The following is a 23,442-nucleotide window of genomic DNA, read 5'->3' as shown; positions in this document are numbered from 1 at the left end:
TAATTATACCAAACATAAACGTCTTAAATTTGCAAGCCATGCCAGACCCATAACACTTGAGTCTAGTGGGTGTCAAACTCGTGGTGTCTGGATTTGGTGATTGCCAAATCTAAGCAAACACCAAATAAAGAGAAGATAATTGTACATTTTATTTGTCATGAGAAAAAAAAAAAAACAATCGATTATTGATGGCAATCCAATCATGATATGTTTACACACATCGCACCATGTGGAAAATGATTCAGTTGTACATCTAGTAATACAATGAATGACTAGATTTGGTCTCTATGAAGCGTCTCACACGCCTTTTTAATAGCGCAAACGTTGCCCACTCATTGAGGAGTGTAAAACATAAGCCAGTAGCTTTTTGATTAAAAATTAAAAAATATAACATGAAAATACTAAAATATCCTCATGATCCTCTTAATTACACAACATATCCATGCAATTTTATTATCGCAATCCACAGTAATCTATGCCTAGAGTTAAAGTGAAATCTTCATGCCATTTAACTTTTTTTATTTTTAAGGTAAAAAAAATTTTATATGAACATGAATTACCTTAACTTTTTTTATTATTCAAGTCCTTTTTTATTGTATTTTTTTTCCATTCAAGTTTTTTTTTTATAAAAATGGGGTCATTTTGTTTTCATTTAACATATCTTAAACCTTTTTTTTATTTTTTTTTTTATATTGTATCATTTTATTTTCCATATAACAATTGAGGGTGATTTTGTAAAATTGATGTTTGATAAACTATAAAATAATATTTAAAATTATGAACATATAAGGTAATGCAAGATGAAAAAAAAAAATATTTTTTTAAAAAGGTATCCAATATAAGAGAAAGATACAATCTAAGATAGGTGTAATTGTTATCCATATTTTTTTTTCTTTAGTATTTTTTGTCATTTTTTTTTTCACTCCTAGTTTAATCATTTGAAATTAAGTTTAATGTTTTATTTTAGTTTTTTTTATATGATTTTCTGGCAATGTTAATAATAAATTTTGAATTAATTTGGCAAAAACAAATTTTAATTTTATTTATTTAAACCAATTAAAATTCATAGGATTTAATTTCAAACCGAAATAAATATTCAATTTTTTCCTAGAAAATAACATCTTTATATCAACTTTCTAACTCAATTTTTTTATTGTAATCAATATAGTTGATATTTTTTATGAGTACATGTAATTCTTAATTTATTTTATTGAATGCATTTACAGTAAAAAAAAAATTAATGCTAAAAAATATTAACAATGCCAACATTCTTTTTGCATTGAGAAAAAAATGTTTTATCTCATAGAATAGTGTGAGGAATCAAACTAGTCGACAATAAGCAGTAATTTAGACATGTCCCTGTTTTCTTTCCTTATATAATCATATAATAACATTAATTTATATTTACAATTTAATTACTTGAATTAGATTATTAAAAAAAAATTAAGTTTATTTAGTTTAAAATACAAGATTTTTTAATTTTAATTTCATGTTGTTTTGCAACATCTTAGATTGTTTTCATGTGATATAGTTTAATAAAATAAAATAACAGCATTATAACATCTGGTCCATGCCTATTTATTAAATTTTGTGAAAACTTAGGGTTAGAATTAACTTTTCATGATTATAAGTTTAGGTTGTGGAGTGGTTAGGCTTGATTTTCGATCCTATAGGTTGATGAGTGAGCTTCCATAGCTTTTCTGCAAAAACAGGTTTAGATATGAACAATATAGTAGAAAAACAAGAGCAAGAACTTAAGAGTAATAGTATGGATATTTGTGTTGTGTGCTTTGCTTTGTGTTTAGAGTTTTATTGTGAAGACTTGTTTTTATGTTGTGTTATGAATCTATAATAAAGATAAAGTTTTGAGGTCAAAAATATTTTATAAAAAAAATTATAAAGTTGTTATAATTATAAGATTATTATTGCATTAAAACATTGTTTCTAAATATTTTTTGATTAGTTTTTTATTAAAACTGGATATTAATTAGAGTCATTAAAACTAATATATATTATTTTTTTCTTTAATGAAAAGAAACAATTATTCTCATAAATTGATGTATAAGGAATATCTAGAACTAATATATAGATGATTGTCAAATGACATACACACTAAATTGACATGCATGAGAATTTCATATAAAGAAATCACTTATGTCTATGGAAAAGGTTCACATGACACTTATGTGAGTAATACTTATACTTGAGATTACTAAGTTATCTTATGTAAAAAAATATTATGTTATGATCCTGATATACATTATCCTAACTAAGAGCAACAAACAAGTAGATATTCAGTATAATATAAATTATATGAAAATATATAAGTGATCAAGAGAGGATTCATCATCCCAGGTGAATTAGAAAAAAAAAACATTTTATTTGTTCTCAAATAGTATTTATTGTAAATCCTTGCACAAGATGGAACGAGATATAAAAATAATTTCAAATTTTATTTAAATAATCAATGATTAATGTTGAGAACAAACATGATTTGATAAAATAAACATACTTCATGCTATAATGTCTAAATCAGAATATTATTGATGAATAGATAATAATTAACTTTAGAAATTAATCATTGAAGTGTTCAGTCAAACCACTTATAACTTTTCTAATATTTGATAATCATGACAAATTGTTAAATATTGTACTTAATCTTTAAATATAAATCAATCAATTCAGATAATAAATTAATTAATTTAATCCTATTTTATATATTATTTTTAATTTATATTTAGGCCAACTTATTAAAAAACCTAATAGATCACACACATATAAACTATTTGTTAGAAAAGGTTAATAAAGTATATCTTGAATTGTAAATAAGTTTTAGAAATTGAGGAATATAATATAATTTATAAGAGAGAATTACTAGACCTAGAAAAATTAAATAAGAACTTGATTGAATCAATTTTTAAAATTATTATAAAATAATATATGTGATATCATTCAGATGACAAATTGATATTTTTGTTATTTATATGATTTTTAGGTCTCTTTATAAATAGAATTGTTATATATTTTAATGTGTTATACTATACAAAACACTTGAAAAAAAAAAAAAAACTAGTACTTAAAGACAAAACAATCCCTTTTTCTTAAAAGGGTTTAGGAGAATTTTCATTAGTTTATTTGGTGTAAATTACTACTAAAAACCGAATATTTAGATGACTTATGGTTTGCAACAACTCAATCTTAAAAATAATTATTCAAAGCAGAAAAGAATACTTGATATTTAGATAATCTTTGTATAAACCCTTAAATAACTTTAGATTTATCTAATGAGATTCTTGAAAAAATTATTATTTTTATTATGTATATATAGATTTTAGGAACCAACAATAATATTAATTTGAAATAAAATAGAGTTAAAATTAGGTTTCAGATTATAAACACATCGAACAGTACCGGGTTTACTTAAGACTCTTAACATTTTTTTTCCATTTTTGTTTCAGCACTAAAAGCACAAATATGAGTATGCCCCCGAAAGACATCCATAAAACTCGGCCTATGTTGTATCTTTAACTTTGATCGAAAACCCGAGAAGATGACTCCTCGGTGGCGTTTCCATTGCGTAAAGAAATTGATCTCGAACAAGAGTAAAGAAAGGGCTTCATCGATGGTAAAGAAATTTCATTGATGCTAACTTGCAATATATGCTTTCTCTTGCATCATAACATTAAAATTGAGCAATGCAGAAACGAAAGGAAAGAGTAACACCATTCTTGACAAAATCAACAGCATTACTTCAAACTTTAAAATAAATATTTAATTAATAAACAGCATAATTAGTCGTAATTAGTTTTTCACAATTCTACCACCATGGGATCCCTCAAATTTCCCCTCATAAAATAATTTACTAGCAAACTTCTCACCATCGAATATCGATCCCTTTTGCAACTAGAACAGGAAGTAGACAGCATGGATGACTCCCAATAAAAAGAAATGGGGAGCGTGGAGAGAAAAAGAAGAGGCCTTTGAGGAATAGTAGTAGTAGTAAGGATAGGGGTACAGTCCCTTTGCAGGGGGTGCTTGGCCGTTAGGAGTGTTGAAATTATAAACAGGGGGTGGAGGAGTGCCCCATATAGGATACCATGACGGTGCTTGTGGCGACCGCGGTGGTGAATGGTAAGCTGGTGGTGATGGGGGTGATGATGTAGGTGGCGGCGGCTGCGGTGGTGGGGAGTGGTAGGAATGTTGAGGAGATGGAGAGTGGCGGGATGGTGGTGATGGATAGTAGAGGAGTGGTGGAGGAGGTGGTGAACATATGACTGGACATGTAACACAATCACTTATGCAAAGTAAACCCGCCGCAGGTTCTCCCATTGGATCAGCATCAGAGTTTGCTCTAGCAAACATGACCATCTCCAACACAATCACTATCTTGAAAAACAAGGTAAACCATCTTCCGCTTGGAGATGTTAGCAGACCATTGAGATAGCCCATCTCTAGTAGTTGCATTGGACAACCTTGAATCAAGGAACCTGCAGGTTATGATGTTAGTGGCTTTGTCAATCCTGACTCGCGAACTTGTTGTTCTTATCTACCTTGTGACCTAATAAAGAACCAAAATGCAGCCAACATAAGCTCCTTTTTAGCTCTACAAGCGTGTATATGGATCCTTTAAAAAACATTTTTTTTTAGATGCTTCTTTATTGGTCGAGGGGTGTATTGCTGTAAAGGAGACGCCCTCACTAATACACCTTTATTAGTCTTTGGTCTGCAGATGGCTGGATTCACCAATGAATGGGGTAATAATTTAATAAACCAGAATGGAGTAAATTGAGCCAAACTTGCCCTTAATTGAAGGGACCTTAAAGTCAAGTGCCCGAATTTGATGCCTTCAGAATATAACGGAGTGCTGTACAGAGAGCTTTAGCTAGTTTCAAGATCATTGAAGGTACAAATTTTTCTTCTTTTTGTCTGAAATGGATGCATATGCGAATAGACAGAACACGCATTGTTGGACCTACATGGCTCAGACATGATGAAATCATCAAGACTTTTCATTTGACATTGCAACATTGTTTCCCACTTAGCTAAAAGCTCTTAATTCAAAGATTTAGCTGAGCATAACTGTTCCTGCATTATTTTATAATGCAGTATTTTGGCTTGATAATTAAGTATCAAGCTAAAGCACTGTGATCATTACTTTATCATCTCTTTGGAGCTTGTATTTTTGTATTCTTTCATTTTCGTGGGAGAAGGAATCCTAAGCAAAACTTGTTTGACAATCCCACTCGTACTTTCTCCTATACCTTTCTCTGATCATAATCCAGTTTTGAGGGCACTAATTCTCTCTTCACTTTATCACTTTTTATGCCTTTCTTCTTTATTTGTTCTTTTCTTTCAGGATAGGGCTTCTGAATCTTCTCTCCCACTCCAGGTTCTAGTGACTTCGATCTCCCATCGAGCACCAAAGTTAATTATGAATTAATTGGTGCTGTCCCATCTTGAATACTTCCGTCCTTGGGACAAAATTGATTATGTGGACCATCCCCACCATCATGGACATATTTTCTAAGCTAATTAACAACCTTTTGCACTATTAATTATGAGATGGTTCTTTATGTTCTTTTGTGGCTTTGTTCAGTCTTCTTGATCTTACAAAGTTCAGATGAGGATGCGGTAATCATACTCCTTTGTGCTTGTGTTCAATATTACTAGAAGGAACCCTATTTTCCAGTTAATGTCTCAGTCGTAGTTTTGAAAAAAAAAAAAAAAACAAAGAAAAATTATCTGCAGTGATTACATAAAACTGTTATCCAAGTTAGAGGAAAGATAAAATTTCCTTTGACCTGTTAGCCTTTTTGTTTCTCTATTCACTGTCTCAAAGGAACTTTCAACCTCCGCCTAGCATTAGAAGATAACAAAAAAACTGTCTATTGTGCTGGAAGAACAAAAGTAATGGAATACAGAAGCCACTTTCGCAAGAGAGTGAGATTCACAGTTCTTGTTTCCCATCATTTCTGATACATGCCTCTTTGTTTCATCTTGTTTTCTTACAAAAATATCAGAACTCACATTACAAACATCCTTGAATGTCCATGTCTCTTTGGTTTATGAACACTTCGTTCTTTTCTATCAGCAAGTAGCTTTCTGGTGGTGGTTCATGTAGGTTGGCCCTTAACTTTCTTGGCCGTCGGCATCTCCCTGATTAGAACCTTGTTCAGTTCTCCCTCTACAGGACGTACGTGCTTTCTCCTGGTTAATTAGCATCAAAACAGCACATTAGAAAATAGATGCATTCAGAAACCAACGCACGCTATGGCCCAATATGGAGAATGAACAGTGAAAAGAATCCTTGTAGCTGATTAGGTAATTTTGGGGTGATCAAATTGAACTTCTCAAGTGTCATGATCTGTAGTTTTGTTTAGCATCAAAAGGTCCCTATATTGTCCTCCTGATTCCTACAAATTTTGCAGCTATATATCTTCCATCCCAGCACCTTAATACCAAACAACGGAGTTTAAACAAGTTGAATCTTGGTGTCTATATGATGAGTCAATATTGACCAACCTGAGTTGCATTTGACATCCATGCCTGTGAAGTTGACGTAGGATGTCGAAGAGGACTGCAACTACGACCTCTGCTGCTTACTCCACGGCTCTGCTGCTGTTCTGAGTTCATTCCGAGGTCTCTCAACCGGTTAAGTTCTGGCACTATAACTGTGGCAAGACTTGGCCTGTCTCTCTTCCTTAGTTCAGCACACTTCAATGCCAGTATAGCAAATCTTAACGCCTCTTCCACAGGCCAGTCCGATACTGTTTGGTCGAGCATGTCTGAAAATCCTCCTCTTTCAATGGCCCTCCCCACCTGATGAGCAAGACCCATCGGAGGCTTGGCCGTGATGATTTGGAGTAACATTATTCCCATTGAGTAAATGTCTGATCTTGTAGTTAACATTCCTGTTTGTTGATACTCGGGATCTATATAACAAAATGTACCTGCAGCTGAGGTCATGTGGTATTGTGTGACACTATCAGCTATAGAAGGAGGGACTAAACGAGCAAGGCCAACATCACTAATTTTGCTCACGTAGTTACGGTCTAAAAGAATATTTGCTGGCTTAAGGTCCCGGTGGACAAGGGGCTCTGGCTTTGTTTGGTGGAGGAACAGAAGGGCGGTGGCAATCTCAGCAGCTATTTTGAATCGTGTGCTCCATGGAATTGGAGGGGTGTTGTCCTTTTGAAGCAGCCTGTCTTCCAAGCTTCCGTTGTCCATGCATTCATATATCAAGACTCCATACTCAGGGCAGGCACCAAGAAGAAGGACCATGTGTGGGTGTCTAATGGTGCTGAGAACCTCAACCTACTCACATTACCGAGAATGCTAAATCAGTCATGAATTTAAACAACTCCAAAAATAATTAGGCTTCTGACCAATATTTAATGGTTTAGAGGAAAAACAGGCGCACTATTTAAAGATGAATGACTCAATCAGATTGTGCAGACAATCACACTTGTAATCCTGAGAAGATTATTTTGATACCTTACCTCCTGTTGGAACTGCTTCTTCCCTTGAGCAGCACCAGGTCTTAAAGCCTTGATGGCAACCGAGGTATGATCAAGTTTGCCTTTATACACAGGTCCATATCCTCCTTCACCAATTTTATTTGATGGTGAGAATTTATCCGTGGCTTCTTCAATCTCTTCAATAGTGTATCTTCTGTACCGCACATCATTGTGTGCCAAAGCATTCAAAGCACGATTCTTCTCTCCAGTCTCTCGCTCAGCTTTCATCTCAGCCTGCTTTCTTTTCCAAGCTTCCATCTCTGCTAGTTTCTGTGATTTCTCAGCTGCTTCAATGGCAACTCTGCACTTGGCCTTCTCCATCTCTGCCATGGCAAGAGCTGCCTCTCCTGCGAGCTTGGTTTCCTCAAACTTACGAACCTCGTCAACCTTCCATTGATTAAGTTCAGTAGCCTGGATCAAGAACATTCAGCTTTAAACCTTTTGAACCAATTTAAAAAACATAACATTTGTTAATGGTGCTTTAAGCTGTGGCGTCTCATAACATTTTCTTTATAACCTATCAATTAAGTTTCTTCTGGGTATCAAGCAGCCAACTGAGTATGGAAACTGCGATGTGTTCAAATGCAGGATTGAGTTCAATGACAGCAATGTTCTTTCAAATTTTTGATGCATTCGATGATGGTATAAAACTACCTTTTTTTTTGCTGAAAGTGCTTCTTTGCAAGCTGTGCCGTACATTGCCATGGTCTGCTTCAGCTCAAGCCTCAGTCTTCTCATCTCAGCTTCTAAGAAGTCCTGCAAAGCATAATCCAAAAATGCTACAGTTATCAATATCCATTTTTTACAATGCAGTAATTCTTACTGTATGAATACAATTTACAAAACGTTCAACCTAAAGAAACCTACTGATGTTGACTGAAGCTTTGCACTTACTGCGTTTGACTCGTTCAGAGAGGAGGCTGAAGCAACAGACACATCTAAACCCTGGGCCGAGCTGTCCATGATTGCCAACGCGAATGTCCCTGTATTTTGAGACGCATCAGATGTAGAATAACGGAAAGTTGAGAGTCTTCCGGCAGAGAAGGGAGGGTCAGTGCTTTCCATTGAGAAATTAGAAATGATCTTTCTTCCTCCCTCATGTTGTGGTTCTCTAATGAGATCATGGACCTTGTCCGAAGGAAATCCACCTGGTTCTGTACTTCTACACTCTCTCTTCCTTGTCTGTGTTCTAGTTTAAGAGGAAGAAAAGTAACATTAAACAAGGCATGTGATTAAGAGAGCATTCTAGATAAACATGCATGCTTCCTTTCCATTCATGTATACTAAGGAACGCATCTTCACACACAGTGCAGTATTAGATTTTGATGGTTAAGCCTCTGCTTATCTATCAGTGGATCTTTTCCATTAATAAGGAGTGAAATGTGCAGAAAAAACTCCTACCTAACTCCATCTGAATCTAGTTCAGCATTATCCTGCTGACTTCGAGATGAAACTGCTGGCATAGATGGTGTCTTTTGCGGTGCACTAGAAGGAGGCATTCGTTTTGCTTTTTTGGAAGAGAGGATCTTCCCTTTAGTGATTACATAAACAGAACAAAAATCCGGGGCAATTTTCATCAAGCTAGTTGGAACATCTTGGTTTTTGAATCTCCTGTGCACCCATAACATGAGATAGCTTAGTACTGTACATTGTAATTTCTGTAAACCAAAGATTTTCCTAGTTCAGTACTATTTTTCGAGAGGGAGACCTTGTAAGAACATTTCTTCCTGATGCACCCAAAACAATATTTCCAATTAAACTGCTGTTGATGTAGTCCGCAACCGCCTGGGCAACATCAATGTGATCTAGTGCTACCTGCTTTAAACGAACCTGAATTTGGCAATATATATGTATATTTATGAATCCCATTAATTTTAATGCAGCTATAATAATATAACCTTGTAAGGCCAGATTCTACATGCAAGGCATCAGCTTTGCTTACCCCTTTACGGGCACAATATCCACGGGAGGAAGTGAAAAGCTGCTGCACCTCCTCCGCCTCGTCAGCCTGATCACCATCAGCAACTTCTGAATGAATCTCAACAGATAAAACAAAACAATCAGACAAAACCTCAACTCATTTACAGAATGAGAAAAGAGAAGGGGGTACCTACTATATTGATGGTTTTTGTGCTTGACATGAATTAGGACAATAACCGGGTTACTTCTTGCGAAATTATCAACAGCCCAACGAAAAGCATGCTGGCTGTTCTTGTCTTTGTCAATGGCTACAGCAGTGGCATTGAAGAGTGAATCGCCATTGTCATCAGCTGTGGCATTGGAAGGCATTTAGGAATATTGCTGATGATGCCCCTCGAATAAGATATATGGATAATCAAATTCAAGTTTTCGATGCTACAAAAAATGGCGTCAGGATCTCCAAAACCACCACAGGTTATATAAGTCTGGCTAAAGGGGGGGAAAAGAAATAAGAGAGAAAAAAAGGTAGAAAGAAACTAATGATTAACTTCTTTTCATTCGTTTCCAGCTCTTGTGCCTCTCCCTCCCTCCCTCCGTTGCTTCTTTTAGGCAAAATTGGCCAGGACATTCTCTCTGTACTTGTTTATACAACTATATATGTTGAGACTTTGCTTGTGATAAACATCTTTATCCTTTGAATAGTAAATACTTTGTTTGGATATCTTGGAAATTTGACTTCCTAGTCAAACCAAACCTACAGGGACAAACAACCCTTTTTTTTTGCCTGCTAGATAATTACTTAATTAAGAAAAGTGTATCTAGATATCAATGTATATAGATATGAATTTTAAAAGCTGCGGTGGTTTTTTTAAATACTTTTTAAATAAAAAATAATATGATGAAGAAAAATAATAAAATATAATAATTATAATAATAATAATAATAATAATAATAATAATAAAGCAACTTAAAAAAATTTAACATACAAAATTTTATATGGTTAAAAGTGAATAAACCGCAAAAATAGACTTGTAAGTCTCGTTTCACTTTAAAAATGTTTAAGGATATGATAATAGTTATTTTTCAAGGTATATTTTACTTAAAAATATATTAAAATAATATATTTTTTATTTTAAAAAAATTAAAGTATATATAGATATTGATATTAGGATAACGGTTGTTTTTTAAAGTATTTTTTTATTTAAAAATACACTAAAACAATATTTTTTTATATTTTTAAAAACTTATTTTTAATATTCCCATATTAAAACAATATAAAAAATAGTAAAAAAAAAAAAAAAAAAAAAAAAAAACACCTTCAAAAAATTGAACACACAAAAAATTTTATAGGGTTAAAACTTAAAAGTAGAATAAACCTCGCCTGTCTCCATACCCACCAGATTCTGACCCGAGTCCATTGCCATGTCCACTAGAACTTTACCCAAATCCAATACCGACGACACCCACTTGATCCGCAAACCACTCAAAACCTTTTCGAATTCCAGTCCCAGTAACACCAGCTCTTTATTGGCGATGGCCTTCATGTTTGTGGTCACCAGTGGGCAAAAGGAATCTGTGACTGAGCAAAACTGAAGCTCAAGCATGGCCACCATTTGTTTTTCTTTATCTCGTTATGCATTAGCAGCAAATCAAGGTATGGATTTATACACTGAAAGCTTGAGAGAGAAATTAAATTGGCATTGGTGGTGTAATAAATGAGGCAAATGTCTGCAATGGTTTGTTCTTGCCATCCGGATGATGCCTGTGCGATAATTTACTTATTGTAGCAGCAACACCAAACCTATATAACCCAGCAGACATGATAGGTCATTACGGCTGCAATAGCATTGAAACCTAGGGTTCCATATAGTAACAGTACTGTAGTGGTTCATATAAGATGTTTGATCTTGTTTTTCCAAATCTTCTTCTCTAGTCTTAACTGATTTAATAACTGATTAAAAAATAAATGAATATCCATCCATAATATATTCATAAAACACAAAATCTCATGATTATACAATTTTTTGTTAATTTTTTATTTATTTTTTACATTTTAAAATAAAGTAAAAGAAATTCCATGTAATAAAAAAAAGGAAAGAAAATTTCTAAGTGTGAATAAATTAAATATTAGCAGAGTTTATTTTAAAATATTTTTTTTATAATCAATTTTTCTTTTTTTCTGAAAATAGAAGTAATAGAAATTGGACACTTATTATTTTTTCTTTGTAAGAGTCAAAATTCACAAAAAAATTAACTTGACAGTGGATAATGATATTCGTTGTCTAATTTGCCAAATCATAACAAAATAAAATTTTAATTTTTTTAAATTAATTTTTTATACTCTAACGTATTTTAAAAATAATTTTAAAAAACACTGAATAATTGTAGACTGACTTAATTCATCAAAGTTAACAGTAGGGATACTAAATTAATACAAAGAGCAAAGTTAAGCCAACAAATTTCTCCGAAAACGTTTTTTACTCTCTTCTTTTGAAACACGTCTTTGATGCCAGCTCAAAATTATTACACACTCGAAGGGAACCAATTCACGGAGGCAAAAACACAAACACCTATCGCTCATTAAAAATTCCTAAACCTCACCCACACTCTTTGCCCCTGATCCTGGTTAGCACAGAATAATGCCATCAATTTACGTGTCGGGGCTACCAACAAAAGGCAAAAAGTAATACTAAACACAACCTACGGTCCTTTAGATATCAAGCTCTGGCCTAAAGAAGCACCAAAAGCTGTTAGAAACTTCGTTCAACTCTGCCTCGAAGGTTACTATGTTAATACCATCTTTCATCGTATTATTAAAATCTTTCTTGTTCAAGGCGGTGACCCTACTGGCGCTGGCACAGGTAGGTGATTCTGTAATTTCTCTGTTCTGTTTAATTTGATAGCTGCATTTTTTTTTATTAATATAGGGCTTGTCATAGGGTTTTCAGGGTTTCTTGTAGTTTAGTATAGATTGATGATTTTATGTGTTTGTTAATGCGACTAAAGTGTAATTATCAGTTATTTGGTTAAATTGGGATGTATTTACATGCTGGTGACTTTTTTTGGCTAATTTTTGGATAAGAAATTAAAATTTTGTTTAAAGTTTGTCCCTTCATTTAACAATTTAAGTGGATTTTTTTCCCTTGGTTAAATTTTGTAGTTTTTTTTTTTTTGTAATATTAGAAGGAATCATTGTCTTTAAGTGATTTTATTGTTGTGATATTGTTAATTGGAATATTGATGCTTGTTGATATTTGTAGGTGGTGAAAGTATATATCGAACTGTGTTTGCGGATGAGTACTTCACTTCTGAGATTTAACTATAGAGGGTTAGTTCTTAGTTGCATGTGCAAATGCGGGTAGGCCACATTCAAACGGGAGTCAATTTTTTATCACGTTGGAAAGGTTTGATTGGCTTGATAAGAAGAATACTATTTTCGGGAAGGTAATGTAGGTTTTGCTTTTTTGATTTGAAATTCTTTGGGCTATATTGAGTCTTGTTTGGAACTAATATTTTTCATTTTCAGATTACTGGGGATTCAATATTTAATCTTCTGTCACTTGGCGAGGCTGAAACTAATAAGAATGATGATTGGCCGTTAGATCCACCTCCAAGAATAACATCAGTTGAGGTAGGCTTGTTTGTGCTGTGAAATGGGTATCTTTTATTATAAATGCATAGCAATTTCTGGAGCTGTTAAAGGTTCAATAGTTTTGGCAATTGAGAAAGATGATTATGTAAAAACATGTGTGTAGTATGGTCTTTTAGGTGTATGATATTTTGCTGGTATATTGTGCCTATTCATCTTGCTCTTACTGCATCTGGTACATGACATGTCAATATAATATGCTTTTGCATTTTGTATCAACTTTGAATTTCCATACTCTCAAGAATCCGTGGTCACAATATATATTGAAATCCTTATTTAGGTACTGTAGAACCCTTTTGAGGATATCATTCCAAAGGTACCTTCCAAGTCCTCAATCGAACCTGAAACTGAAACTGAAAATAAAGATTCAAAGAAAAAAGCAGAGAAGTAAGTTCCCCCAACCTGACAGAATGTCATAATTTGAGAATGCAAAGACATTTATTGTTGTCCCTGTTACCATGTTAAGGCTTTGCTTAATGCAGAAAGCTGAACTTGCTTTCTTTTGGAGAGAAGCTGAAGAAGAGGAGAATCAGTTGGCAGCCACTAAGCAAAAGACCAAGAGTAGTCATGATGTACTAAATGATCCTCATCTCCTAAAAGAAGAAAATCCAAGTAAAGAATTGATAATTTTGCCATTCTTACTTTTATGCTGTTTATGATCAAATAAAGTTACAGTATGACCCATGATTAAAGGGAAGAAATGCTACAACAACTAAAACTCTAGACAAAAGGGCATAGGGAAAAGGCACATGCCATTCAGCTATTGAACACTTAGATATAGCTGTGATTTGGTGTTGTAGCAGTGATTTAGTGTTCAAATAGCTTTAAATATTGCATTTTTTCGCAAAAATTATACTTATGTTTAAGTTTATTACAAAAATGTGCAGTGCGTTGGCAATACTGCATAATTTGGATTTTGGTCTATTATTTTTCATTTGGGATGTGTTTGAATCAATGCAGAACTCTTCTGAAGGTGAAACAACGAGGGATGTTCAATTATCTGTGAAAGAAGCTCTAAGCTCAAAGAAAGGCACTTTATCTATGAAAGAAGCTCCAGGCTCAAAGAAAGAAGCACCAAGGAGAGATTTCTAATAGTGATGATGATGATGAAGATGATGCCCTTTTTTATTCAGGAATGCGCCAGCTAATAATTAAAAAAGGAAAGGAGCTTGGTGATCTTCCACCTAAGCTAAAGCAAAATGGTACTGTGACAGTTTACAGTACATTTTCATTTGATGAATTTTCACAACATTAACATGTCTATTTTCTTTGTTTCAAAACAATATATTTCTTTTGTCTAGATTTTGAATTCTTTATTTTCATCTGAAATGGCATAGCAGAAAATGGTGGCAGAGAAAGCCTTGTTAACTGTATAGGTTATTGGCCATTTCAGAAGTGATTTCTCTTCATGTAACACTAGTCAAATGCTACTTGAATGCAACGAAGTGTACAAGCACACACAGAAATATACATGCAAGAAGCTTGCTCAGTTGATACATACAAACAATTATTACAAGTTGTAAATAAGCAATTAGTAAACTAAATGCTAGATACAAAAACTCTAATATGCAACATCTTGATGGAAAACATAACAAAAAATGGAATCATTGAATAAAGGAATGACTTTGACACTTGATTTCTCATATTATGGTTTTTATTTATTTTATTGTTATTTCAACTCTACTTGATGAAGCCATTGCATGAAGGGAAGATTTTTTCCCCCTACAATTACAGTTTAGTTGATATCCCAAAGAAGATCCCTATACTATCTTTTTTGTTTGTAAGTTCATCATAGTAATTTTGTTATCCATCAATTTTTTGCATATCCAAATTAGATTCATCACATCCTCATAATACATCAAGTGCCTAAAAAATGGTGTTTTGTTTAGATTGATTATCTGTTATGTTTGATATTTATCAAGTGGTTGGGCAATTTGGCATCTAGATCATCTCGTCTTTGTCTGATATGTACTTCTTTCTTCCATTTGATGAATGATTTTCTCCTTCATGATTGCCTCAATTGTTAACATGCATCTCTTGATTTATATTGGGTGTGCAGGGAGCTCTAGCTTGAAGGATCATCAAATCTCAGCAAGGTTAGACATGAATGATTTTCATTTTTTTTCTTCCTGGAATTGTCACTATTCTTTTTGGGGTCACCTTTCCTCCAAGGGTTTTTGTGATGTGCTCATTCTTCAGTGCTTAGTAATCAATGTTCAACGTAACTTCTGCTCATGTCGGGTTGGTGTGGTGCATGTCCCCGGTGTAACCTTGTGTTGGTCATATCCTTGTTTATTTGTCATTATGATCAATAGGTTGTGTTGTTGGAATCTTTTTACCTGGTTAGTTTGTGAAATTGTTTCTTGTGTTTGCAGAATTTTAAAACCAAGGTTAAATCATAAATTGAATTACAATTTTGTTCCTGCCAGATCTAATGCTGAAAGCATTGATGATGACCAAACTAAGGTGGAAAAATTGTCATTGAAGAAAAAGGGAATAGGATCATAAGCCAGGGCTGAACGCATGGCTAACGCTGATGCAGACTTACAGTTGTTCAGTGAAACTGAACGAGGAAGACTATTGCAGAAACAGAAGAAGTGCTGATTTCAAGGACATGAGGATGATGTATGTTATATGATTTTGGTTTATCCTTGTGCCTTAACCCTCTTATCTGGTTTGTTCTCTTCATATCCTGTTTGAGGCTAGAAAAAAATTGTACTGATTGATCATGTTTGGCTATCAAAATTTTAGTTGCTAGGGAATTTTGAAGGTTGGGAATCTGGTGGGAAAACGCGTGAGCGAGGAGTGATGTGTTAGCGCTGGTGAACATAAGAACATGCATGGGAGTAGTGGATGAAAATGTTGGGGGAACTTGGACATTGATGAGGATTACACGAACATGTTTTTCGTACTATTAGCAACTTAATATATTTCTGTTAATTTTCTCTAAGATCATTTTGCTTTGTTCATATTCCTTTAGGCAACACACCGTCAGAAAAAGGATGAAAATGTTCATTTTTAAAATAAATAAATAAATAAAGGAAAGGAAACTAAAATGTTTTGAATGAAGATAGATTTTGCTAAATGCCAGAATATACTTGATTTTTTTAACTGAGAGATGGAGGAAATGAAAAGAATTCAAAATATTAGGACAGTAAGGGTTTTCCATTTTTCTCCCATCTCCTTGTTCTCCCAGCCATCAAATGAATGATAATGAACAATTAGTCAAAACAAGGATGAGTTGAAGGATGAAGCAAAAACTTCCTACAATTATTTGCTTCACATTTATCTTCTGTTTGTGTACTTGGACAAGTTAACCTGTTTTTTCTTCTACATGTACAGTGTAGTTGCGTATTTTAATCCTTTTCTTCTGGTTTATTTGGTTTAAGCTAAACTTGAAAAGCTTAGAAAGGCCCTCTCTACGAAGGCAGATGCCTCAAACAGCGAATCTGGAGTTGCTGATAATGAGGATTTGTCTGACTGGGGCACTTTCCGGCTAACATTTGCACCTGAACGTGGCAAGGTAAGCTTCAGTGTGAATTCTATTCATTTCTTTGAACAGTTATGGAAACCACATGATCTGATATTATTTTATGTTTTCAAATTGATAAAAATACCCAGAGTGAAATTAAAGATGACAAAATTCCTGTCAATGTATTCTTAGACCTACTAGTTGAGTTACAAAACAGTGCAAATCATCCTAAAAACATTAAATAGTTGATATTTGGATCTTCTGTAAACAAGAACCTTGAAGTCCTCAGCACATGCAACACGTAGGTTTATCTTTGAAGGCAAAAACCATGATCATGTTAGTAATTATTGAAATAGGATCGCTCTTCTTTTTAAAAACCTTATCAATTTATTCACAACACGTAAGGAAGTTCTCCTTTATTGTGATTGTAACAGGATGGTATGTCTCACAAAGAGGATCCAAATGACTATGTTGTGCATGACCCTCTTTTGGAGAAGGGGAAAGAGAAATTTAACCAGATGCGACCCAAGCAGAAGAGATGAGAACTGGAATGGGCTGGCAAACCCCTTGCTTAGACTCATCTATGAAATATGCAAGCTTATTGATTTCTCAGGCATGATGTGATTGACGAGTTGGTTAACTTGCATCCCGTCTTTGCTTATAGTCGACAACAGATAATTCACTGATGCTGACCAGAGTCGCAGTAAATTATGGACGCTGGTTACTGGAGGTGCATTGTTGACCTACATTTGTTCTCATAAGTCTAGGTTCACTGGATGAGCCAACTTCTTTACCTGGAAACAATGCTTCAAAGAAGCCACCTCATGCTATAATCTTCGGTAATTAGTCTTCTTAATTGCTGTTTCTCGCCTCTCATTTTTTAACTTGCACCTTTTAGATAACAGCACTAACTGTTGTACATCTGTTAAATATGTGATAATTAGATTGGATTTGAAAACAATTACTTGTATGAACAATCAGTGATTTGGTCAATTGATGCAATGTTTTTTGATATGAACCAACCCCACTAATAAAACCCATGAACTTTTCAAATGTTTGACGTTGGAATGATATTGGACGAGGCATCTTCTGTTTTACCTCTGGGAACAGGAATGCAAAGTCTTTCGAGTTCAGACTTGTTGAATACCGAAATGCACATGTTGTTGTTGTTGTTGTTCAACATATGACTTTGTTAGACCTGACCTCGAGTTTTAATTTTCATCTGTAGAGGACCGGCCAAAATCGATATTGCTCATTCCATCAGATTCAAACTGGCGACCACCACGTAAACCATGTACTGGAATCTCGTTGGAAGTTGGACCTGGTAAGTCTCTAGGAAGTCCCTCAAATCAATTTCATCTAGCCATTCAACTTTGTGTAATCAATTTCATCTAGCCATTCAACTTCGTGTAATTTTGGTAAAACAGCTAAAGGCGATCATGGCAGCTTTAATACAAGAAAAAATGACACCGTGCTCTGTATTCCTCCCTCAACTGTTAGCACATAGATAGTGGTCTGGTCAAAAATAGCGTGTGATGTTGAATTGGGCAAGCATGTTTTATCTAGTGCTTCCATGGTGACGAGAATATTATATCCATTTTCAAATCTCAAGAATCCTGACTTGGTCTCCGCCTTTGCCACCGTTTTTATTTTGTTAAGAATTAGCAATTAGCATCGAACTCATATGGGACTCTTGAATACTAAATTGATTATCATGTTGCGGATGATGACTTGTTTCCCGTCCCTCACATGGACAGGCTGGAATAATTTATGAAATCCGCGTAGCTTATAGGACTGTGCAAAGCCTCATTCTATTTGTTTTTATTTCATCGTCTCGTCCATAGCAAGCTTGATTCTTGCAGCTCACTAGAAATAACTTGTAGGTGAGAGATCCAAAGCCATTCCACTTTTAGATGCTTGATTTTTGGATTTCTTTATTGCCTTTTGTTAAATTAAAAATAAACTGTAAGATATCAAGTTTTCACGGTAGAAAAAAAAAACAAAACACTAGATTGGATCCGTGTTTCAGTGTTTTTGTCATTCTTTCGCGAATAGTCAAGTCCTCCGTTGGATAGAATAGTCTTTTTCCAATAATTAAGAAGTCATTTATGAATTGAAAGGGGTAAGGTTTTTATATGGTTTTTTGATACAGTGAAATTATTTAATAAGCAGAAAATTATAGTCTAGAGTTACGGGCTTTATCATGTATTTTATTTTTAAAAACAATAAAATAACTCATTTCACATTAAAAAACAAAAAAATTATAACTCATATACAAGGATGTTGGTGTCTTTTCGCATTGGTTTTTTTTTTTTTTTAATTTTATAATAAGCAAGTTAATTGAGGGGATCTTTGGCAATTGACTTTATATAAATATTATAAAAAACTCTTATTGGTGTGTGGGTTGTCTTTGTATCTTTTAGGTGGTGCGTGAGATGTCATGAGGTGATCAAAAGTTGGCCTCTTATACAGTGTTCACATCATCTCGGTTTTTTTTTTTTGTCCTAGTGCAGTGCGTGTTTAAATGGATCTCTAGTTTGGCCGTGCAACTTTTTTTTTCTTTTTCTTTTTTCCTTGATTTTTGTACTAGTTTTATATAAAAGAAGCACTTTAATTTGTTATTCATTTACATTTAGTTTCTAAGTATTATTTATTTTATTTGAAATGATTTAAAAATTGAATTTTTTTTCATTTTCATTCCCTTTCAATTTTTCTTATCTTTTAAATTTAGTACTCATTCTTTTAATTAATATTTATTTTATTCGAGATGCTTCTAAAAAGTTTTATTTGTAATTTCATTCTCCTTGATTTTTTTTTCCTATCAATTTGATCTTTATTATTTTAATTATTATTTTTTACCTTGATAATTTGTTTAAATTGATTATTTTTTTCTGATTTCATGTTTTAACATTGAATTTATTGGAGATTGAGCGTCTTAATTGAGCCCGGGTCTAAAATTTCATAGGTTATGAGTTTGGAAGTTTAACTCAAATTTAAAAAATTCACCTAGGTTTGCTTGTTTGTTTTTCTTTTCTTTTTTTAAGCTAATATTCTTTTAGTTTTATCTTTCTATATTTATTTAATTGTAGATTTGACTCTATTATTTTTTTTTATTTTCTTTATGTATAATTTTTCATTAATTTTGGTGATGATTCAAGTTATTTCGAGTCTTTTTATTTATCATTCTAGGTTAAATTTAGTTTTTTCAATAGGATTTTTGTTTTTCAATTAAATTAAATTAAATAATTAAATATAAGTATGAGATATTCATCTCATGATATTTTATATAATTTATTTTTTGATTTGTTGATATGACACCACATACATCCTTTTTTAATATTGTCATAAATCCTTTCGCAATATTTTATAAACCAACTTGATAAGCTTTTATTATTAGTTGAGCAGTCTCCACGGTAGAATAACTATAGATTTTCTATGGGGTTTTTTTTCCTTCTCCTCTCAACTCTCAAGCATGATAATAACTATAGATTCTACCAAGCTCTTTTCCTTTTTATGTTTTCTTCTGCCGTAACTTTTTGATATCTGGTTTTTTTTCCCACAAATAAGGTGTTTTAACCGTGGCGAAGGAGAGAAGAAAATCCCTCCTAGGGCTACACGAGCACCTTGGCTTTAAGGGCATCTAGACATCGTGGTCAAGAATTCACCAAAGTACTTGACAAATTTGTATTCGCCTATGTCCCTGTCATTCATCTACCCTGGCCCTGTTCAAAGAAAGGTCCCATCCATTTGGAGTTGCTGCTGCCTGCACTCAAATTCAAATTTAATTGGTCCACCACCAACGACTGTCTGAAATGCAATTTTTTTTAGATAATATTGTGTGTCCGGACCAGTTTATATATATTTTGATTAATTTTTTAAAATTTTAAAATTAATAACCAATAATAACCCGATTAAATTTATAGCATTTAAAATAATAATATTTGAGAAAAAAATATAAAATCTGATCAATTGAATTATATTTTATTATTAAAAAACAAAAAAACAGCTCTCTGTAAATGCAGATCGATAAGGACAAACCACATCAGCAACATTCCAGTAAAGCAGCCGGAATCCACAAGAAACCGTGTGAAACCTGAAGTCACAGGCGGGCACCACCCCCGCCCCAATATACCACAAAGTCTAACATGAAGCGCCTTCCCAAAGCTGTGTCCACACCTAGCCCACGTTTTTATTATAATCTCTTGAAAGATCTAGGGCACGCAATTCATGGCTTTACCGTCTCACAAGCACGCTTTATTCCTTCTATACGCAGCACCATCATTATTTTGACAAATAATTCGTTAATAAACAACAGGGAATGAATGGGTGCTGCTATGAAGTTGGATAATTTGTTGGTGGGAGCATCATGTAGCCATTCAAAGAAAAGAAAAATATGGGTCTAAAGACTAAGACAGGGGGTTTGTATTATAAATGACCTCATCTAGATTCATTTGGTTATTTTTATCTTTTTATATATATATAAAATTAGGGTTTTAACGCCCGAAAAAGTATATTAAACGAGGAATAACGAGAAGCCCGAATATAGTTTTATGTGTGGTCAAAAGGATTAAATTTTAAAGAATTCTTGTTCCATTTGATGAAAACCAGTAGTCATTTGTTAGATGTCTTGCAAATATCTGAAGGGGGAGGCTGTGATTAACAGTTAAACACAGCTAGCCTTGCGCAGTCAGGGCATGTAATCATACAAGTGAAAGGGATCTAAACCTAGTATTGTCAGTGTGTTCACACTTTGTCCACACATTTCTTCAAAGCCAGCAGTTGAAGTTTCTCTTGTCTTTTGTTTCAACTCTTTTCGTTTTTTATATGTATGAAAACTCCCTTCTTTACCAAACCAACAACCTCGCTCGAAACTCCTCCCTCATGTTCACCTTTCTTCCATCCTCACTCCGCCAAATGAATGAACCCAATAGCATCAGCAACTCCAAGAAAAGGCAAAGAAAGGAGGAGGACAGGCAGGGAAATGATAGCGATGGCAACGATTCTTTTGAGCAAGACGGCAGAGAGAAGAAGAAGAAAAACTTGAAGGGTATCATCACATCGTTGATATTGCTAGAACAACAAGAAAAGAGCGATCAAGAAGAGCAGAGCAAGGCTTCAAACGAAGAGAAGGTATTATTAGATGCTAACCACGATAAAACGATTAAAACAATGGTTGAATACTACGACAAATTCCAAGACTACCACGTGGAAGTTCAAGAAACAGAAAGAAGAAAGCGCAAGAATTCAAGGGCAGCAGCTGGTGCTTTGGCTGTTTCAGCCGTCTCTAATGGCGTGGCTGCCAGGGAAGGATCGATTAAAGATACAAAGCACGGTGGCGGTGGTCAACAAAGACGGTTATGGGTGAAAAACAGAGATAAAGAATGGTGGGATGATTGTAATAGACCAGATTATCCAGAGGAAGAATTCAAGAAGGCTTTTCGAATGAGTAAGTCTACTTTTGATATGATCTGCGAGGAGTTAAATTCAGTTATAGCTAAAGAAGATACTACTTTGCGTAATGCTATCCCTGTTAGGCAAAGAGTTGCTGTTTGTATTTGGAGATTGGCTACTGGCGAACCACTTAGACTTGTATCCAAGAGGTTTGGTTTGGGTATTTCTACTTGCCATAAATTAGTTCTTGAAGTATGTTCAGCTATAAGGAGTGTTTTAATGCCCAAGTATCTGCAGTGGCCCGACGAGGATGGTTTGAGGAAGATAAAAAACGAATTTGAATCCATTTCTGGGATCCCCAATGTTGTGGGGTCTATGTACACTACTCATATACCTATCATAGCTCCAAAGATTAGCGTTGCCGCGTATTTTAACAAGAGGCATACAGAGAGGAATCAGAAGACATCGTATTCAATCACTGTTCAAGGTGTTGTCGATCCAAAAGGGGTGTTTACTGATGTGTGCATTGGCTGGCCTGGTTCGATGCCTGATGATCAGGTGTTGGAGAAGTCTGCTTTATTTCAGAGGGCCAATGGAGGCCTCTTGAGGGATGTCTGGATTGTCGGGACTTCAGGGTACCCATTAATGGATTGGGTTTTGGTGCCCTACGCGCAGCAGAATTTGACATGGACGCAGCACGCCTTCAATGAGAAGATTGGGGAGATTCAAATGGTTGCGAAGGATGCCTTTGCGAGGCTGAAAGGGAGGTGGAGCTGCCTGCAGAAAAGAACAGAGGTGAAACTGCAGGACTTACCGGTGGTGCTTGGGGCATGCTGCGTGCTGCATAATATCTGTGAGATGCAAAATGAGGACATTGATCCAGAGCTGAGGGTGGAACTTGTTGACGATGAGATGGTTCCTGAGGTTGCTCTGAGATCGGCAACTTCAATGAAAGCTAGGGATGCTATTGCTCATAATCTTCTGCACCATTGCCATGCGGGCACCAGATTTCTGTAATTATTTTATTTTTTTGTCTGTGTTATGTTGTGGTTGTACTGTAGAACAGCCACAGCAGCAGCAGCAACACCAACACCATTGCAGCTTGTTCTTCATCTCGGGTTGTGGAACTGCCTGGCTTTCACAAATGTAGCCGATGATACCCACCCCTTTTCTAGGTTTAATTTCTACACAGAAAAAAGATTAGATCAAAGGGACATTATGTAACTTAGTTTCCATACTTGTATTGAAATTAAAAATATGAATGAAATTTTTTAACATTTTCGCATCTCGATTGGTGGATGTTGTTTCAGAAGTCAAAAGTTTATTGTTGAACATTGAAAATCATCACCTAATAATTAACTAAAGAAAACTAAAAATTTTAAAAATAAATACTGGTTTCAAAAATTCAAACAAAAAACTAATTATATTTAAAGGAAAAACAACATTACCCTTATAATATTTTTTTTTTTTATGAAATTTTACCTTTATTGTGT

General features: G+C 34.2%; 2 protein-coding genes, 2 long non-coding RNA genes and 1 pseudogene across 4 annotated transcripts; 4 read left to right on the top strand and 1 right to left on the bottom strand.

Annotated features, from left to right (window-relative positions):
- Positions 1-5,234: 5,234 nt before the first annotated feature.
- On the bottom strand, positions 5,235-10,201 carry LOC118030763 (U-box domain-containing protein 52). Its single transcript, XM_073409881.1, has 9 exons — positions 9,632-10,201; positions 9,460-9,545; positions 9,226-9,347; positions 8,919-9,128; positions 8,412-8,706; positions 8,049-8,273; positions 7,500-7,928; positions 6,523-7,314; positions 5,235-6,207 (listed from the first exon to the last, which is right to left on the bottom strand). Exons 1-9 carry the CDS (start codon positions 9,804-9,806, stop codon positions 6,130-6,132), a joined length of 2,412 nt encoding a protein of 803 aa, XP_073265982.1. The 5' UTR covers positions 9,807-10,201; the 3' UTR covers positions 5,235-6,129.
- Positions 10,202-10,761: 560 nt separating this feature from the next.
- Positions 10,762-14,178, top strand: LOC118030762 (peptidyl-prolyl cis-trans isomerase CYP57-like; annotated as a pseudogene).
- A 1,012-nt stretch (positions 14,179-15,190) lies between these two features.
- LOC140954239 (uncharacterized) lies at positions 15,191-16,605 on the top strand. Its single transcript, XR_012170100.1, has 3 exons — positions 15,191-15,428; positions 15,516-15,711; positions 16,476-16,605. It is a non-coding gene; the product is annotated as an uncharacterized lncRNA (long non-coding RNA).
- Positions 16,606-17,182: 577 nt separating this feature from the next.
- On the top strand, positions 17,183-18,353 carry LOC140954206 (uncharacterized). The gene is made up of 3 exons (XR_012170099.1): positions 17,183-17,397; positions 17,787-17,882; positions 17,986-18,353. It is a non-coding gene; the product is annotated as an uncharacterized lncRNA (long non-coding RNA).
- A 2,414-nt stretch (positions 18,354-20,767) lies between these two features.
- LOC118030761 (protein ALP1-like) lies at positions 20,768-23,222 on the top strand. Its single transcript, XM_035035011.2, has one exon. The coding sequence runs from the start codon at positions 21,383-21,385 to the stop codon at positions 22,964-22,966; it is 1,584 nt and encodes a 527-aa protein (XP_034890902.1). The 5' UTR covers positions 20,768-21,382; the 3' UTR covers positions 22,967-23,222.
- Positions 23,223-23,442: the final 220 nt, after the last annotated feature.

The sequence above is a fragment of the Populus alba genome, chromosome 6 (assembly GCF_005239225.2).
Source record: "Populus alba chromosome 6, ASM523922v2, whole genome shotgun sequence".
NCBI classification, from domain to species: domain Eukaryota; kingdom Viridiplantae; phylum Streptophyta; class Magnoliopsida; order Malpighiales; family Salicaceae; genus Populus; species Populus alba.
This window is presented reverse-complemented; position numbering and strand designations above follow the sequence as displayed.

Coding starts and splice junctions, on each gene's coding strand:
- LOC118030763 (XM_073409881.1), bottom strand. CDS start 9,806: ATGCCTTCCAATGCCACAGCTGATGACAATGGCGATTCACTCTTCAAT. Junction 7,929..8,048: donor GCTGCTTGATACCCAGAAGA/AACTTAATTGAT, acceptor TTCTTGATCCAG/GCTACTGAACTTAATCAATG. Junction 7,315..7,499: donor AGAAGCAGTTCCAACAGGAG/GTAAGGTATCAA, acceptor TAATGTGAGTAG/GTTGAGGTTCTCAGCACCAT.
- LOC118030761 (XM_035035011.2), top strand. CDS start 21,383: ATGTATGAAAACTCCCTTCTTTACCAAACCAACAACCTCGCTCGAAAC.